Consider the following 17,077-nt stretch of genomic DNA (forward strand, 5'->3'; position numbering starts at 1 on the left):
GAGTGCATGCAAGTGAGTGTTGTATATTTGTATGGGAGTTTGTTCGCCACAGGGTGCATGTAAAGTTCAGAAGCCAACTTCCTCTTTGTTGGTCCTGGGGATCAAACTCAGGTTCTTGGTGGCCGGTGGCAGGCAGTTATCTAATCAGCCCAGTAACTGATAACTTAAAAGGATTAATCCAACAAAATAGTTTCAAGAAGCTACTTAAATATCTCATAGAATTAAAAGGAACTTGGAAACAAAACAAAAATATAAAAGGAACTTATATAAGAATATTCAGAGCAACACTATTCATTTCATAATAGCCAAAAAGATATAAGCAAGTTGCTGGGTGGTGGCGGTGGCACACACCTTTAATCCTGTCACTCAGGAGGCAGAGGCAGGCAGATCTCTGTGAGTTCAAAGCCAGTCTGGTCTACAGAGTGAGTTCCAGGACAGCCTGGATTGTTACAAAGAGAAACCCTGTCTCAAAAAAAAAAAAAAAAAAAAAAGATATAGGCAAGTAGAATGTGATAAATGAAATATAAATGCATTGTTCATACAATGTCATATTAGCAATTTTATTTCTTTATTGAGACAGACTTATGTGTTCCGCACTGGCCTTGAACTCCCTATTTAGCCAAGGGTGATTGTGAACTTCTGATCCTCTTGTCTCCACTTTCCTCAAGTGTTGGAATTAAAGGCCTGAGCCACTCTGCTCATTTTTTGTGCAGTGCTAGGTGCTAGGTATTGAAGCCAGCACTTTGTGCATGGTAGGTGAGCCATTTGCCAGCTGAGCTACAGACCCAGTACAGGTTTTGATGATGAAAATGTTTGGGAACTAAATAAGGCATATTTCCAGCACGGAGTTACAGGCCACTGGGAGCTACAAAGCCAGACCCTGTCTCAAACCAACTAATCAATTTGGGTACTAAATTTTGGGATGAGTGCTCAATACTGTCGGTATACTAAGTATCTCAAATGGCCATTTTTCTGTGTACTTTTCAAAACTTAAGAACTATATGAAAAATTAAAAGTTGTTGGAAAGGGGCACACGAACCATCCCCAACTGGAGATCTCTTCTCATGACCAGGGTAATCATCAGGGAATTCTGACATTGCAAACCTGGTCGGAGCCCAGGACTGTGTGCTGGGTAGTGACCCTAAGAGTTCAGATTCTCTGGGCTGGAGAGATGGCACAGCGGCTAAGAATGCACAGGCTCTTAGCCAGAGGACCTAGGTTCAATTCTCAACTCCTACATGTAACTCCTTTGTAATTCCAGTTCCAGGAAATCAGACGCCCTCTTCTGGCATGTACATGGTGCACAGACATACATGCAGACAAAGTATCCATTCACATTTTTAAAAAAGGGGGGGAGGAGAGAGGGAGGGTGGTCAGATTCTTCAGTTCAGGGATAGCTCACCCGCAGCTAAGTCCGGCCAACGGAACACGATAAGCCACGCCCACTTCCGCCCTCAATAACCTCCCGCCCTTGCGGCTCTGAGAGCCAGGCTCCACCTCTACTGAAGCTCTAGGCCACAACCTGCAGTCCCCGCCCTCTTTGCCCGTCTGTCAAACTCATCCTGGTCCCGCCCCCTGACTGTACTACACGCAGACTTCGGTGCGGCCCGTTGTTATGACGACATGGTCGTAAATCCGCCATCTTCCTGTAGCGCGTTGCGACATGGAGGGCGCGATGGCAGTGCGGGTGACGGCCGCTCATACGGCAGAAGCCCGGGCCGAAGCCGGGCGTGAAGCGGGCGAGGGCGGGGTTGCGGCGGCGGCGGCCTTATCCTCCGGCGGCTTCCTTGGCCTCCCAGCGCCCTTCAGCGAGGAAGGTAACGAGGCTACAGAAGCCCGGTGCGGCCGGGGTGCGGGCGGCTCTGCCCGGGCTGCGGTGTACAGACTCGCCAGGATCCAGGCTTCTCGAGTGTCTGCAAACCTTCACAACTCTCACGGGCTTCCCCGCGGGCCCCTCCAACCCGCTGGGCCCAGGGCCAGGGGTTCACAGGGACCCCATTTCTTCAGCCCCTTGGAGTAGAACGGGCCAAACATCTCTCGAACCTCTTCAGCGCTCACCAGCCCTGCGTCCCCTCCTTTGCCACTGGGGCCTTGCTTGGCCCGGCAGGAGCTGGAGACGGAGGGCGGGACCGGAGGGCCCTGTCAGAAAGGGATTAGGGACCTGACTTGGGGAGGCGGCACCGCCCCACTGACGACCTGGGTCTCCACTACAGGGTGGAGCAAGGACTCCAGGAATGTGCAGAACACTCCCGCTGTATGGACTTTTACCATTCCTTAAACCAACCTCGAAAGGCGAGCTATTATAATTACTCTTCACTTCAGAGATAGGGATAATTGAGGTTCAAGGATTGTAAAATGGTTGGGTCACTCATCTTGTTCTTGTCAGGGATCAGATTGGAGCCAGGACTGTGTAACTCCTCCTAAGCGCTTTAATTTCTCTAGGAGGATGGGAAAGAGTTAAAAGCATGTCTATGCCGAAGGCTGTGTTGGGTACACTAAGGATTACTTCTCTGGGTACTGGTATCTTTCAGAGGTGGTTCAAATATCTACTCTGAGTTAGTTCCACGGAGCTGTAGATGTGATCAGACAGGAAGTGGTTTGGCAAATAATATTGTTATAAGGGTGCTGCTCTTTATCCCCTCAGGATTCAGTCTCGCTGTAATTTTTTAATTTTTTTTCTCCCTTATTTCAGCTTGAAAAGGGTCAGTTACAGCCTCAGAAGGATCTCTTTAGAGATTCCTTCTGTTGTTTTTGTTGTTGTTGTTTTGATTTTTGAGACAGGGTTTCTCTGTGTAACAACACTCATTGTCCTGGAACTCACCTGTAGACCAGGCTGGCCTCAAACTCTTAGAGATCCTCCTGCCTCTGCCTCCCGAGTGCTGGGATTAAAGGCATGAGCCACCACAGCTGGCTTGTAGATTCTTTGTTTATAGCAGTGATTCTCAACCTTCCTAATGCTGCCACCCTTTGACCCATTAATATAGTTCCTCATGTTGTGGTGACCCCCACCATAAAATTATTTCCTTTCGCCAGGCATGGTGGCGCACACCTTTAATCTCAGCACTGAGGAGGCAGAGGCAGGAGGAACTCTGAGTTTGAGGCCAGCTGGTCTACAGAGGGAGTTCCAGGACAGCCGGGGCTACACAGACAAAAGAAATTATTTCATTGCTACTCCACAATTGTAGTTTTGCTACTGTTATGAATTGTAATGTAAATATCTGATAGCTAACACCAGAGGGGTTGCGACCCACATGTTGAGAACCACTCTGGCTATGGCCTTTTTTCATTGTAAAATGGGCTAGATGTGTCCTTTTCTGGTGGGTCATGGGCTCTTTCAGTAACAATATCTTTTTTTTTTTTTTCTAGACAGGGTTTCTCTGTGTAGCCCTGGCTGTCCTGGAACTCGCTCCGTAGTCAGGCTGGCTTCAAACTCATAGATATCTGACTGCCTTTGCCTCCTGAGTACTGGAATAAAAGGCATGTGCCACCACTGTCCGGCCAGTAGCAATATCTTGGTGCTGAGTCAGCCTGTAAATGGGAGGGGTCAGAGGATGGTAGGCACTTGAGTGCTTGGTTTGTGCCTGTGAGCCATGTGGAGGGCACCACCCTCTTACAGGTGCCCGTGTGCCAGTCATAGCTTGGGTTTGCCCTTTTATTTGGCGGTTAATTTGTCATCGACTTTACTCCTCCCTTGTACCAGGCTGGGTTTGACTTTGATGTGGGGCTGAGTATAAGACAGTGGAAACTAGCAGACTGTTGTGGAAGCTGAGTCTGGCTGGTTCAGATGAGTGACCTTGAACCTTAGTAATTTTTTTTAGGATGGACTTAGTCATACCTTTCCTCAGGGTTCTAGAATGATTTGATTAAATTCTTAGGTGCTGAGCTGAAAGGAAGGCTCAGTGGTTAAGAGTACTTGTTGCAGCTGGGTGGTGGTGGCACACATATAGTGCACACTCATTCAGGTGAAACACCCACACTTGAAGTAAAAATAAACGAATCTGAAAGGAAAGAAAAATGGCAGCTGGGAGTGGTGGTTCACACCAGCACTGGGGAGGCAGAGGCAGGTGGATCTCTGAGTTCGAAGCTAGCTTGGTTCTAAATAGTGAGTTCTAGGACAGTCAGGGCTGTGTAGAGAGACCCTGTCTCAGAGAGAGAGAAAGAGGGGGTGGGGAGAGAAGGGAAAAAGAAAAACAATTCTTATATGCTCATCATGTAACTTCTGCAGGTCCAGGAAGGGGTGCAATGGTACTGAGGAACCCAGATGCAGTATCTGGGATGAGTAGCCACTCTGGACCGCTTTATCTTTGGAGTATACTCTGGAGCAGGATGCTACCCAATGGGGACCAATGTAGCATCAGATAAAAGTGTGATCACAGTGTGGATATGTCCCACTGGTAGAATGCTTGCTTAGCATGTTCAAGGCTCATTTTCAGCACCATATACACAGATGCACAAAATAGTAAGATTGGTCGGGTGAGGGCTCCTGCTGTTCTGCTCCTGATATTTTTAAAAAGCTGGCCTATTAGCTATAGCTCTGTGCACATCCATCTGAGCCCCTGTTGTGCTCTAGATAGATATACATAACTCATTAACCCATTTCATCTTTCTCAAGATGTGGAGATAACTTTGAGATGGCAATTGAGATGCCTACACATTAAATCAGCAGCGGTCCTCAATTTTTTTTCCAGATTCTGGGGTCTTATGCATGCTAGGCAAGTGTTCTACCACTGAGCTACATCCTCAGCTCCCCAGTAATTCGTAAATCTGGGTCTTCTGCTGTCCCCAAACTTGCTTAGGTGAGCTCCTATGTCTCCCAGCCCCTCTTTCCCCAGCTCTGGAGTGTAGGAACTTTGGATATGACAGCCTCAGTTTGCCCTTGCAGGATAAACTCGTGGTCAGGAAAACCCTGTGCAAAATGCTGGTCTCCCTATTAGGCCTTGCTTCTGTAGACCTCTAAAGGATGAGGTTAGACCTTAGGGTTCCCCAGACCTGAATGTACTCCAGTATGTCCTCAGCAGCTCCCAGGTGAGCAGGCATACCAGCTCTGGTTTGGGTGCCATCCTTGGGTATCATCTCAGCCTTGAAGGGAAGCTGGATGAGGCCCTGATTGCCTCCAATCCCCTTGACATGAGTCTTATTGCAGATGAGGATGATGTGCATAGATGTGGCCGCTGCCAGGTGGAATTCACTGCCTTGGAAGACTTTGTCCAGCACAAGATTCAGAAGACCTGCCACAGGGCCCCTCAAGAGGCCCTGCCCACCACCCCTGCTGCCACTGCACTGCTGGGCCAAGAGGTAAGCCCTACCAGCTGCTCCCATCCACACTCCTCTAGTTTGGCTCATCTCCCAGAAGGAAGAGGCAACAGTGGTTTGGGCAGCCTGAACACCTGCTTTATGACATGTGGCCAGTTAGAAAGCAGACATGGCTGTGGGTGTACCACCAGGAGTGGAGTGGAGTGGTGCTTTGGATGGCTTGGGGTAGCTCGACTTCAGCAGCGTACATAGTTTGGGGCGGGGGTCCTTCATTTCTTGTGTCTGAGGGGGTATCTTAGCTTAAGAGATCATGGCAACTTTTGTTTTTTTTCCTTATCCCCTGTCCTGTGCACATGGTTCTTAGGGATCTGTTGAAGTAGGGCCTACTGTGTCCTGGGACCTATATGAAGATGGCCCACTTGATTGAATCCCAGTGATGTGCTTTGGGATGTGCTCACATAGTCCTCCTAAATGCTGTCACATAGACAGCATTCCCATCAGTGGGTAGAATTTAGAAGAGGCTGTGGCCACGCTTGGTAATATAGGCCTGTAATCCCAGCTACCAAGGAGGCTCAGGCAGAAGGATTTCAAGTTCAAGGCCAGCTTGGGCTACCTTAGATGACTTAGACTCAAAATAACATTTTAAAGGAGGCTGGAGAGATGGCTCAGTGGTTAAAAGCACTTGCTGCTCTTTCAGAGGACTCAGGTTCAATTCCTAGCACCTGTATGGTGTCTCACGACCATCTGTTACTCCAGTTATGGGGATTCTGATGCCCTTTTCCCAGCCTCTGTGGGTGCTAGGCATGCATGTGGTATACATATAAGCAAAACATTCATGTACATAAAAATAAATACATCTTTTATGTGTTTATTAATGAAAAGAGGTCTAGGAATATAGTTCAGTAGTGGAATGTTTACTTAACCTGCACAGAGGTTCAGTGTCTAGTACCTTCGCTCTAGACAGTGGTTCTTAACCTGTGAGTGGTAACCCCTTTGGGTTATCAAACATCCTTCTTACAGGGGTCGCCTAAGACCATGAGAAAACACAGATACTTACATTATGATTCATAACAATAGCAAGATTACAGTCAAGGAAAATAATTGATGGTTGGGGGTCACACAACATGAGGAACAGTATTAAAGGGTCGCAGCCTTAGGAAGGTTGAGAACCACTGCTCTAGGAAAAGTCAGTAGCCTCAGGCTACCAGCAGGGAATTGTTCAGGCGACATTAGAAAAGGATTAACTTTCCAGCCTTGCACTTATTACTTACCCCTCACTGAGTGCCCTCCAGGAAGGTCTGTCCCACAGCCCTGGGGTCCTTTCTTCTGATCAGCTGGCTGAGCTGTGTGTGGGCACTGTGCCCTCACTCCTGTAGCTCGCCCAGCTTCATGCCTGCTATGAGTCCCTTGCTGTATACGCTCTCTGATCTGTGTCCAGGCCATGGTGGTCAGAGGCAGTAGACTGATGGAGCTAATCCTGACTCTGGGGCCAGGCTGTGGGTCAGGCTTAGAGCCATGTTCCTTGGAGGGAAGAGGAGAGCCCCGCCCCGCCCCGCCCCCGCCTTCCAACAGCTGTGGGTCAGGCTTAGAGCCATGTTCCTTGGAGGGAAGAGGAGAGCCCCCCACACACACACACACAGCTGTGGGTCAGGCTTAGAGCCATGTTCCTTGGAGGGAAGAGGAGAGCCCCCCCCTACACACACACACAGCTGTGAGTCAGGCTTAGAGCCATGTTCCTTGGAGGGAAGAGGAGAGCCCCCCACTACACACACACACAGCTGTGAGTCAGGCTTAGAGCCATGTTCCTTAGAGGGAAGAGGAGAGCCCCTCCCCCCAGCCTTCCTGTAGGACATGGACCAGGCCTGTGTTTCCCAAGTCCCCCTCTTCCACAGAAGGCAGTTCTCTGTCGATTCTGGAACCCACAGACACATCTCATTTGTCTTTTGGCCCCATTGATAGGTGGTGCCATCTGCAGCAGAGGGAGGTCCAGAGGAGCCCATCACTGTGGCCCACATCGTGGTAGAGGCCACCTCTCTGGCAGCAGACATCAACCATGCTCCTGACCTTGTTGGTAAGCCAGTTGTCCATGGGTCACCCTCGACTCTGAGGCATTGACTTGATGGCTGATTGTAGTCAGGGCTGGAGGGTCTCCATAGCGCACATCCTCCACTCTCCCAAGAGCAAGGCCTGTTCACAGAGTGGTTCATGCCTTGGGTGAGCCTTCCTCTGGGCAGGCCTTCAGGAGGAGGGTCAGTAGCCATTATGCTCTTTGAGGAAGGGGAGCCAGGACATTCCTTACTGCCCTGGAGTACTTGGAAGCATTTGGGAATCTTCAGTCTGTGAACCATCATGGACTTGTCCCTCTTCTGTGCTTTTGCAGGCTGTTTCTGTCCCTGTTCTTATTATCATCTTCTCCACTTCTCTGCCACCCCAATTCATCCTTCCTGCCCCTACGCAGCACCCATCAATGTGCCCCAACATGGCCCCTTGCCCCAGCATTTGCTTTTGGAGGGTCAGTGGGGTGACAGGGTGTTGCTGATGCTTCAGCTGGCCCTGACTTGCGGCTTGATCTTGGGTTTTATACCTCTGCTTGTTTACACTAGCGTGGAGTGTTGCCCTGATTCTTTTTATGAGCATATAACGCCAAGCCTCTTGAATGGCTGATGCTTTCAGTTGACTCACTGATGTGCAGGGGAAGAGGGGCTACTGAGAGGCCTAGGTTGGGTCAAGTGCTCATTAATTGGAGACTGCTGAGTATCCAGGGGGCAGTCAAAGGGCATTCTGGGCTTGAACAGGTGAATAGAGCCAGGGACTGAGTTCAGGAAAGGGATGATTGGCTGAGTGTTCAAAAGCCATTGAAGGATGATTGGATTGAGTCCAGTGTGGATGGATGTTGGGAAAGGAATGATCATTGCCCTGCAGGGACCAAGGCAGATGGGTGAATGGGCAGGTGGACAGGAAGTGATTGGGACAATGGATAGAACTTGACCTTGAGAAGCTATGAGAATCAACTGGGGCAGGAAGAGGGAGGATCTGTTGACAAAGCCAACCTTGGGCTTGGGAAGGGAGCCTCTGAGCACATTACCCTTCCCAAGGAGGCATCTGGACACCTGCCTGAGTTTCCACTGCCTTCTCAATGTTTCTGCAACAGGGAGACTCACCCCTTGCCAGTCAGACTTAGGAATGTTGTCATGTGGGGGTGGGGCCATGCTCCTGCCCTGGCACAGAGTTTAGTTTCTGTGGTGGGAGGTGTTATTTGGGAAAACAAGTTCACTGGGTTCTGGTGTATAGCTAGGCTCTGCCAGCTGGGTCCTTTTCCACCCACTCCCAGCCTTCAGTAGTTTAAAGCTTTTGCTTAGCACAACAGTCCTTTCTTCAAGGACCCTCTGCTTCTCCTGTACCCTTTGTAGGAATCAAGGGGAGGGGAGACAGGGGTCACCAGTATTGCTGATGGCCTGGGTAAAGAAAGGGCAGTGAAGGAGGTGGGTTGGTCTGAAGGCCTGCTTGGAGTGGCTGTAGCAGCTCTAGGGTTTTTGCATCTGGCCTAGTTTCCTCTTGGGCTGGTGTACTTGTATTCTTCGCCCATCAGGCTCTGTCCTTTGGGAAGGTACTTTTGGGGCACTGGACTGGAGTATGGGTGAGAAGTGCCCTTAATTGTTTCTGAGTCATGGTGCTCATTCATTCTGTTTTGAGAGAATGGCTTGTCAAAACAAGACCAGCTGGATGGAGATGGTTTCTAAAAAGTAGTTTCACAGCTAGTTCCCACTCATCACTTTTGTGAGTAGAAAATGTGAAGTATGTTTATAGTACGGCTTTGCACATTGTCAGATTCCTCAGCGTCCTGTGAGAAGTGCAAAAACCTGACTTCCTTTTCTCTAGCCATCTCAGGTGTCTAGTTTATCAGTCAGTTCTAGGCAGGGATCTGGCTAGGCCTGCCTGCCTACCTACTGGCAGCCCAGGCCAATGGGCAGCACCCAGAATTATCTTTCCTTTATATTGGGACTGGAGCATCCAGCAGAAAAAATGCAGGGAGCTGAACTAGGATGTCTACTGCCTGTTTACCTGGGCATCCTGTTAGAAGACCCCGTGTCTCTTGGTTTAGGGGACTGGATGTCTCCTCAGGGAGAGTGTCCATTTTGGGCACAGTCTGGGGGCCCTGATCTTTAGGCAGCTCTACTGAATTGAAGATGGTCTATCCACATGTCAGGCTGCCTCTAATAACTGATGCATAGATTTCCCTCAGTGCAGAGTGGATCCAGGTTCTAGGCCCTAGGGCTGGGGTGGTGTGTGGGCTAGGCAGTTCTGTGGCTTCCAGTGGATTCCTGTGGAGGGGTCCCTATGGGCAGGGCCTGTAGTAGTGATAGGTCTCGAGGCTTATGTTAACTTGCCTCTCCTCAGGAAGTGGGCACATCAAAGAGGTCATTGTGGCTGCTGAGGCAGAGCCAGGGGATGGCGAGATGGCAGAGGCTCCAGGCAGTCCTAACCATCAGGAACTTGGGCTTATTGGGGAGGGCGAGCAGGCCCAAGTCAAGCTGCTGGTGAACAAGGAAGGCCGCTACGTGTGCGTGCTATGTCACAAGACCTTCAAAACGGTGAGCCCCTGGGGCCAAGGGCCCGTTGGCTCCCCTGCCTACTCCTATCCAGGGAGGTGCCTTGAGTCTTACTGCCCCTCCCCTACAGGGCAGCATCCTCAAGGCCCACATGGTAACACACAGCAGCCGTAAGGACCACGAGTGCAAGCTCTGTGGTGCCTCCTTTCGGACCAAGGGCTCGCTCATCCGGCACCACAGGCGGCACACTGGTGAGTGAATTGGGGCTAGAACTACACTAAGTAGCCTGCTGACTGGCTCGGGGGCACCCTGCAGCTGGCCCGTGTCCTTCTGGATGAAGAGACAGGAGCTCCAGGCCTGGAATCCTTTCAATGCAGGACATTGTCCACCCCACTGGGGGCTGCTTGTGCTTTCACAGATGAGCGCCCTTATAAATGTGCCAAGTGTGGAAAGAGCTTCAGGGAGTCCGGCGCGCTGACTCGGCACCTTAAATCTCTCACTCCGTGCACAGAAAAGATCCGCTTCAGCATGAGCAAGGACACAGTTGTGGGCAAAGAGGAAGTGCCTGCAGGTCAGCTTGGTGGGGAGGCTGCCTGAGTTCCTGGGACAGGTGTTGCCAAAACTGGCTTTCAGGCTCTTCAGGGAGTCATTGAACTCTGCCTTAAAGGGTCCAGTGCCTCCACTGTGGGGACAGTTACGTCATCAGTGGCAGGAGAACCCATGGAGACATCACCTGTGATTCACCTGGTGACAGATGCCAAGGGCACTGTCATCCATGAAGTCCATGTCCAGATGCAGGAGCTTCCCTTGGGCATGAAAGCCCTGACTCCTGAGGTAGGTGCCAGGCTGGGTTCAGAAACTGCCTTCAGCAGGCCCAGGACAGTTACACCTCACGCCCACCCTGGGAAGCACATCGGGTTGGGAGGAGAACTCCTTAGTAGATAGCATGCCAAGGCAGGGAAGCTGCCATGGAATGAGGTGAAGTCTAGGGAGAGTGGGATGGAATTTACTCAGAACAGAGGCAGCTGGAAGTGCACCATGGGGCTCCAAGGATGGGCCTGACATGAGTCTGCCATATGGAATGGGTGAGAATGGGTACCCTGTGCTGGGCTGCCTGGCAGGCCTCCTTCCTTCCTTCTTTCCCTCTACCTCCCTTACAGTCCCCAGACCCTGAGGAGCTTCCCTGTTCCAGTGAGAACAGCCGTGAGAACCTGCTACATCAGGCCATGCAGAATTCTGGCATCGTCCTCGAGCGGGTTGCTGGGGAGGAGAGTACTCTGGAGCCAGCCCCTCCCTCTGGGTCCAGCCCCCAGTCCCTGGGAGAGGGACCCCCAGAACTGCCACTGCTGGAGGTGGAACAGATAGAGACAGTAGGTTTCTGTTCTTGGCATGACCCTTCTGGTGAGGTTGAGCCAGGGTCCGCTTACCATGCTAGCGGAGGCTGCCACCCCCTCATGCATTCAGGTTTACACAGTCTAATGTAACCTAGGGTGCCCCAAGTTTACTATGGAGCCAGTGTTGCCTTCAATTCTTGATCCTCCTGCTTCTACTGAGCGCTGGAATTACAGACATGCACCACTGTGCCAGCTCGGAAAGTAGCATTGTTTTCTGCCGTAACTTCGTCCTCCGTTAATTTCCTTACCTAAGGCCGAGAGAGAAGAGGGCTGGCTCTTGTTTTTGGCACTTCGGAGCATAGCTTACAGTAGGTGCTAGAGGTTGGTCTGTGGTCCCCCAGCAGGTGGCCAGCGAAGCTTCAGCAGTGCCTAGGACACACCCGTGCCCTCAGTGCAGTGAGACTTTCCCAACAGCAGCCACCTTGGAGGCTCATAAGAGAGATCATATAGGTGGGTAGCAGGGAGGTGGGGGGCGGCCTGTGGGCTGGCAACTGGTGGGCTTGTGGGTGGTGACAACGGTCTAACATCGGGTGTGGCTTCAGGGCCCAGGCCGTTCACCTGCACACAGTGTGGCAAGGCCTTCCCCAAAGCCTACCTGCTCAAGAAGCACCAGGAGGTGCACGTGCACGAGCGCCGCTTCCGCTGTGGAGACTGTGGGAAGCTGTACAAGACCATTGCGCATGTGCGGGGCCACCGGCGCGTCCACTCAGACGAGCGGCCTTTCCCCTGTCCCCAGTGTGGCAAGCGTTACAAAACCAAGGTAGGCCTTTGGTCCTGGAATCCTTGTGCCCTCCCTTGTCTAACTGGGGGCCTGGCTGTGTCCGTCACACCTTTCTAGCCTAGACCTGTGGGGGGCTGTGGTTAGGAACAGGATGTCACAGAGAAGGGTCTCCCCAGAATGCCCAGCAGGTGCACTTCCGGACACATCTGGAAGAGAAGCCCCACGTGTGCCAGTTCTGCAGCCGAGGCTTCCGAGAGAAGGGCTCACTGGTGCGGCACGTGAGGCACCACACGGGCGAGAAGCCTTTCAAGTGCTACAAGTGTGGCCGTGGTTTCGCGGAGCATGGCACACTCAACCGGCACCTGCGCACCAAAGGTCTGGGCCGCAGTGGCAGGAGGGTGAGGGCTGGGGTCAGCTGGCCCTGACTGAGTTGAGCTTCCCTGTCGGCAGGGGGTTGCCTGCTGGAAGTGGAGGAGTTGCTGGTAGCTGAGGAGAGCCCCTCTGCAGCTGCCACCGTGCTTGCAGAAGACCCCCACACCGTGCTGGTGGAGTTCTCATCTGTGGTAGCAGACACCCAAGAGTACATTATTGAGGTGGGTACAGGGCTGATGGGCAGGTCTGGACTCAGGACAGCCCGAGCTGACCTAAGTGACTTTCCAGGCTACTGCAGATGACACGGAGACCAGTGAAGCCACTGAGATCATTGAGGGCACCCAGACGGAGGTGAGGGTCTGGGTGAGGCATGGGAGGGTCATCGGGCTGCTGAGCAGCAGCCTCTCCAGCTGCACCGTGGTCCCTGCAGGTGGACAGTCACATCATGAAGGTGGTACAGCAGATTGTACACCAGGCTGGTGCCGGGCACCAGATCATCGTGCAGAACGTGACCATGGACCAGGAGGCGGCACTGGGCTCAGAGGCGGCTGCTGCTGACACCATCACCATCGCCACTCCTGAGAGTCTGACTGAGCAGGTGGCCATGACACTGGCTTCAGCAATCAGTGAGGGCACAGTGCTCACAGCCCATGCAGGTCCAAACAGTACTGAACAGGCCACTGTGACAATGGTGTCATCAGAGGACATAGAGATCCTTGAACATGGAGGAGAGCTGGTCATTGCTTCCCCAGAGGGCCAACTTGAGGTGCAGACAGTCATCGTATAGCTTGAGGGCCTCTACTGTGGTAGTGAGGACCCTGAGTGCCTGCCCACACCTGCCTGGTCAGAAGACATTGAAGTCCAGGCACCCAAAGGAGATAAGAATGTGAATATGTAGTATTTTGTTTTGTTTTTGCTTTACAATAAAACATGAAAACCTGCAGCTTGTGATGTTGAAGTTGAGGCAGCCTCTGGGCGGGTACCACTGCCTTCATAGGTACCCTCTGGACACACCTGCCTGCTCAGGCCACCCTCTAGCCACACTTGGCTTCCAGCCCTGGTGGCGCCTCAAGGCGCGTGGGTGTCTCTGGCATGTTGACAGACAGCCTCTTGATGCTGCCCTACCTAGCAGGATCTGTGACTCCAGCTTTTACAGGTGTGAGTGTTCCTTCTCACCTATGAGATCTAGGACTGCCAGGGGTTAGGGGGTTGGTCTGAAGACCTGGGACCTTGGATCAGCCTGAGTAGCTGATGCTTTCCTCTGTGATGGACAGAGCAGGCTGGGGCTGGTCTTCCCTGATTCACATGCCTGTTTCCCTGATGGGAGGCCACCCAAGGTGCCTTATGCTGGGCCATCTAGTTTCTGGAGAGGTGGAGACAACGAGAGGCTGGCTGTGGGCATTGATGTCCCTCATTGTAGTGTTGAGATCCCTCCAGGGGGCTCCCAGGGATTTCTGCCATGATTCTAAGTCAGTGGAATTGGCTAAGCAGATGCTCCCATCTCTTACCCTCTTGGGTCTCTGGAATGGGAGCCAGTTCTGGAATCCACTCCATGGAAGGGGCGGTTCTCATTATAGTCCAGCCCCTTCCTGGTCCAGGGCTTCAAATACCTGTAGGTGCTTTGGAATCAGAGTTACCTTAGGTCCAAGACTGCAGTTCGTCTTGGGCCACAGAGGCCCTCAGTCTGGACTGAATCTCACTGACTCAGGACACTACCTTATTTACAGCCCAGGTAAGTCTGAGGGCTGGGCTGGAGGCTGGGTGGGAACAGAATCCTTCCATCCTTGCAATGAGAGATCATCATGCTCTCTCCCCCACATACACACACTCTGAAGAAACATGGAGAATGTAGGAATGCAGGTCAATATGGATACCAGACCTAGTTGGTTACAGAGAAGCTCTGATCTGGTGTTACTCTGGGACATTCCTGTCCCCAGGCTTTCTGCTTTGCCATGGGTTGGCCCTGGGCCTTGCTGACAGCACTTGGGGCACTGGGGGCCATGGGGGCCACAGCACTGCGCATTGGAGCCTTCAACATCCAGAGCTTTGGTGACAACAAAGTGTCAGACGCAGACTGCGGCAGTGTCATAGCACAGGTGAGCCAAGCAGGGGTGGGGGAGGGTGGGGTGAGGACGGAAGGGCTTGGGAGGGGGGTTGGAGCAGACGGGGCCAGGATTGGGACAGCGCATCTGTGGCTTCTTCCTTCAGATCCTGGCTGGCTATGACATCGCCCTGGTGCAGGAGGTACGAGACCCAGACCTGAGTGCGGTGTCCTTGCTCATGGAGCAAATTAACAGGTGTGGCAGGGCCCGGCACCACAACCCCAGCCACAGTGACAAGCTTGTCTGGCGCCTTGACCAGGGACTGGCCTATCTCTTCACAGAATATCCAAGCATGAATACAGTTTTGTGAGCAGCAAGCCACTCGGACGCGACCAATACAAGGAAATGTATCTGTTTGTCTACAGGTGAGGGGTGCGGTGAAGGGAGGGGACATGGGCAGAGGTGACCAGCTCCACAGACAACTTGGTCCTCTGTTCCCAGGAAAGACACAGTGTCGGTTGTGAGCACATACCAGTATCCAGACCCAGAGGATGCCTTCAGCCGAGAGCCTTTTGTGGTCAGATTTTCAGCTCCTAGCTCTGGTGAGGTTGATATTGTCCTTTCCCAGACCTCCCTCTGCCAGGCCCTCCTTGACTCTCATACTCTGACCTTCCACAGCTGCCAAGGAGCTAGTGCTGATCCCCCTGCATGCAGCACCACACCAGGCGGTGGCAGAGATTGATGCCCTCTACGATGTGTACCTTGATGTGATTGACAAGTGGAACACCGATGTAGGCAACCCCCACCCCCAACTCACGTCCCAGAACACTAAAGGTGTGCTCAGAGGTCTGGACCCCTGAGCATTGCTAAGATTTACCTGCTGTGCTTGCCCACAGGACATGCTGTTTCTAGGTGACTTTAATGCTGATTGCAAGTACGTGAAGGCACATGACTGGGGGTCGATCCGCCTGCGCAGCAGTGAGGTATTTAAGTGGCTCATCCCAGACAGCGCGGACACCACGGTGGGAAACTCAGACTGTGCCTACGACCGGATTGTCGTGAGTGGGGCCCACCTGCGCAGGAGCCTGAAGCCCCAGTCAGCCTCTGTGCACAACTTTCAGGAGGAATTTGGCCTGGATCAGACCCAGGTGAGTGTGGGATAGGGCGGGTAAAGATGGATCCAGAGATACGCTAGCCGGCTCGGGAGAGGGTTCATAGAAATACTTGAGTTTGCTCTGCTGCTCCCTCTGGCAAAGGCAATTGTAGCCAAGGATACTTAGAGTGCCAGGGGCCCAGAGAGGGACTGTTGGTGGATTTCTGTTCTTTGTCACATGGGGGCACTACGAGGTCCAGGGGTGGCCACCCAGACTTCACCACCCCCCTTCTTAGGTGGAGACAGCTAAGGGACATGCTGCTCTGCATAACTGCTGAGGCTCTACCCCTCTCCTTCCAGGCTCTTGCCATCAGCGACCATTTTCCTGTGGAAGTGACCTTCAAGTCTCACTGACAGCTAAGGCCTCCAGGATATACCGCCTGCAGACTCCGGCCACAAGGAATGGCCCCATAATGGATTGCTGGGTGGCAGGCTACCCACCCATTGAGAACACAGGGCAGGGCCAGCTGGTGTGGACAATGGCTATGGCCACATCACAGGATTACTTCAAGCCCATTTCCTCATCTGTGCTGGTATCACCTACCTCACAGGGCTGCTGTGGGGAGTACCCACGAAAGGTACCAGAGCAGCATCAAGAACATAGCTGCATGCTTAATAAACAAGCTGCTCTTGCCAGGACTACCCACAGATTGGATGAGGCCTCTATGCTTTCTGAGACCTCTATCCCTAGGCTGCAAAACTTGGTCTTAAGGCCCAGTATCTGTGTTTCCATTGCTCTCAGGGAACTGGATGGCTTAGCTTGTCCATTGCACAGCCTGGTAGGAAGTAGCCACCTCTAGACCACGTCAGCTCCCTCTCCTTACTTCCTTTGTGCAAACTTCAAATGCTTCCATTAACTGTACCCCAAGAGCAGTTTGGGTAGTAATGGCTTTCTGGACCCTACTGGACTTCAGAGAGGGGTGTGCTCATTCTGCCTTCAGGAATCCTAAAACGCTCATCTGAAGCAGAGGCTGCACCCCCCCACCCCTCCTCAGTGAGCGAGCTCTTCTGGGACTTTCTGGGAAGGAACTCCAGCAAGACAAGAGCAATTGCTTGGCACTAAAGTCCTGCCCAGAGCCTGCACCCTTCAAAGGTGTCTTCTGTAGCTTTTTCCCTGAAGTCCTGGGCTGGGCAAGGCCTTGGGAGGATGGAGGTTTTATGCTCAGGTGGGCCATCACATTAGGAGCAGGAAATAGCTCTGTGGACACAAGGCTCTCATGAGGTTTCTGGTTGTTAAAACTTCTCATCTTTGTGTCCCACGGTCAATAACACATCTTTAGTGGCATTAGAGAAATGGGTCTGAATCACATGGAAAAAAATCCCTCGTGACGAATTAGAAAAGTTTGGTTCTGTTTGTTTGGCATTTCTGGGAATTGAACCAAGGGCCAGAGCATACTAGGTAGGTGTTCAACCAAGCCGCACGCTCAGTCTACAAGTCTGGTTCTTGCCAAATCCATGGTAACATTCAGGCTCTTGCCACTGAATCAGCAATACTGGGCTCGGGATGCAGCTCAGTTGGTAGAGTGCTGGTCTAGCGTGTCTGAAGCCGTGGGTTCGATCCCCAGCACCACAGAAGCCAGTGGTGGTGGTGC

At 52.3% G+C, this 17,077-nt stretch overlaps 2 protein-coding genes across 4 annotated transcripts; both read left to right on the forward strand.

Annotated features, from left to right (window-relative positions):
- Positions 1 to 1,607: 1,607 nt before the first annotated feature.
- E4f1 (E4F transcription factor 1) lies at positions 1,608 to 13,233 on the forward strand. 3 transcript variants are annotated; one of them, XM_052759113.1, is made up of 15 exons: positions 1,716 to 1,817; positions 2,214 to 2,292; positions 5,144 to 5,295; positions 7,213 to 7,324; positions 9,652 to 9,845; positions 9,934 to 10,054; positions 10,222 to 10,374; positions 10,471 to 10,637; positions 10,964 to 11,173; positions 11,539 to 11,647; positions 11,740 to 11,957; positions 12,095 to 12,293; positions 12,369 to 12,511; positions 12,579 to 12,641; positions 12,721 to 13,233. In XM_052759113.1, the coding sequence occupies exons 2-15, from the start codon at positions 2,235 to 2,237 to the stop codon at positions 13,075 to 13,077; spliced, it is 2,256 nt and encodes a 751-aa protein (XP_052615073.1). In that variant the 5' UTR covers positions 1,716 to 1,817; positions 2,214 to 2,234; the 3' UTR covers positions 13,078 to 13,233. The 3 variants fall into 3 exon arrangements, with proteins under 3 accessions (XP_052615072.1, XP_052615071.1, XP_052615073.1); XM_052759112.1 differs by lacking the exon at positions 2,214 to 2,292 and having other exon boundaries at positions 1,608 to 1,817; positions 11,542 to 11,647; XM_052759111.1 differs by lacking the exon at positions 2,214 to 2,292 and having other exon boundaries at positions 1,609 to 1,817.
- A 130-nt stretch (positions 13,234 to 13,363) lies between these two features.
- Dnase1l2 (deoxyribonuclease 1 like 2) lies at positions 13,364 to 16,839 on the forward strand. Its single transcript, XM_052759120.1, has 7 exons — positions 13,364 to 14,386; positions 14,499 to 14,587; positions 14,674 to 14,757; positions 14,834 to 14,934; positions 15,011 to 15,123; positions 15,229 to 15,480; positions 15,786 to 16,839. The coding sequence occupies exons 1-7, from the start codon at positions 14,243 to 14,245 to the stop codon at positions 15,837 to 15,839; spliced, it is 837 nt and encodes a 278-aa protein (XP_052615080.1). The 5' UTR covers positions 13,364 to 14,242; the 3' UTR covers positions 15,840 to 16,839.
- The last annotated feature ends 238 nt before the right edge of the window (positions 16,840 to 17,077 follow it).

Source organism: Peromyscus californicus, unplaced genomic scaffold, assembly GCF_007827085.1.
Source record: "Peromyscus californicus insignis strain IS unplaced genomic scaffold, ASM782708v3 Scaffold_3__1_contigs__length_106647218, whole genome shotgun sequence".
NCBI classification, from domain to species: Eukaryota; Metazoa; Chordata; class Mammalia; order Rodentia; family Cricetidae; genus Peromyscus; species Peromyscus californicus.

Excerpts from the sequence above, each read along its gene's own strand:
- Dnase1l2 (XM_052759120.1), top strand. The coding sequence starts at position 14,243 with ATGGGTTGGCCCTGGGCCTTGCTGACAGCACTTGGGGCACTGGGGGCC. Across the intron at positions 14,387-14,498 it reads GCGGCAGTGTCATAGCACAG|ATCCTGGCTGGCTATGACAT; the intron begins GTGAGCCAAGCA and ends TTCTTCCTTCAG. Across the intron at positions 15,481-15,785 it reads TTGGCCTGGATCAGACCCAG|GCTCTTGCCATCAGCGACCA; the intron begins GTGAGTGTGGGA and ends CTCTCCTTCCAG.
- E4f1 (XM_052759111.1), top strand. The coding sequence starts at position 1,664 with ATGGAGGGCGCGATGGCAGTGCGGGTGACGGCCGCTCATACGGCAGAA. Across the intron at positions 7,325-9,651 it reads CCATGCTCCTGACCTTGTTG|GAAGTGGGCACATCAAAGAG; the intron begins GTAAGCCAGTTG and ends GCCTCTCCTCAG. Across the intron at positions 10,055-10,221 it reads GCACCACAGGCGGCACACTG|ATGAGCGCCCTTATAAATGT; the intron begins GTGAGTGAATTG and ends GTGCTTTCACAG.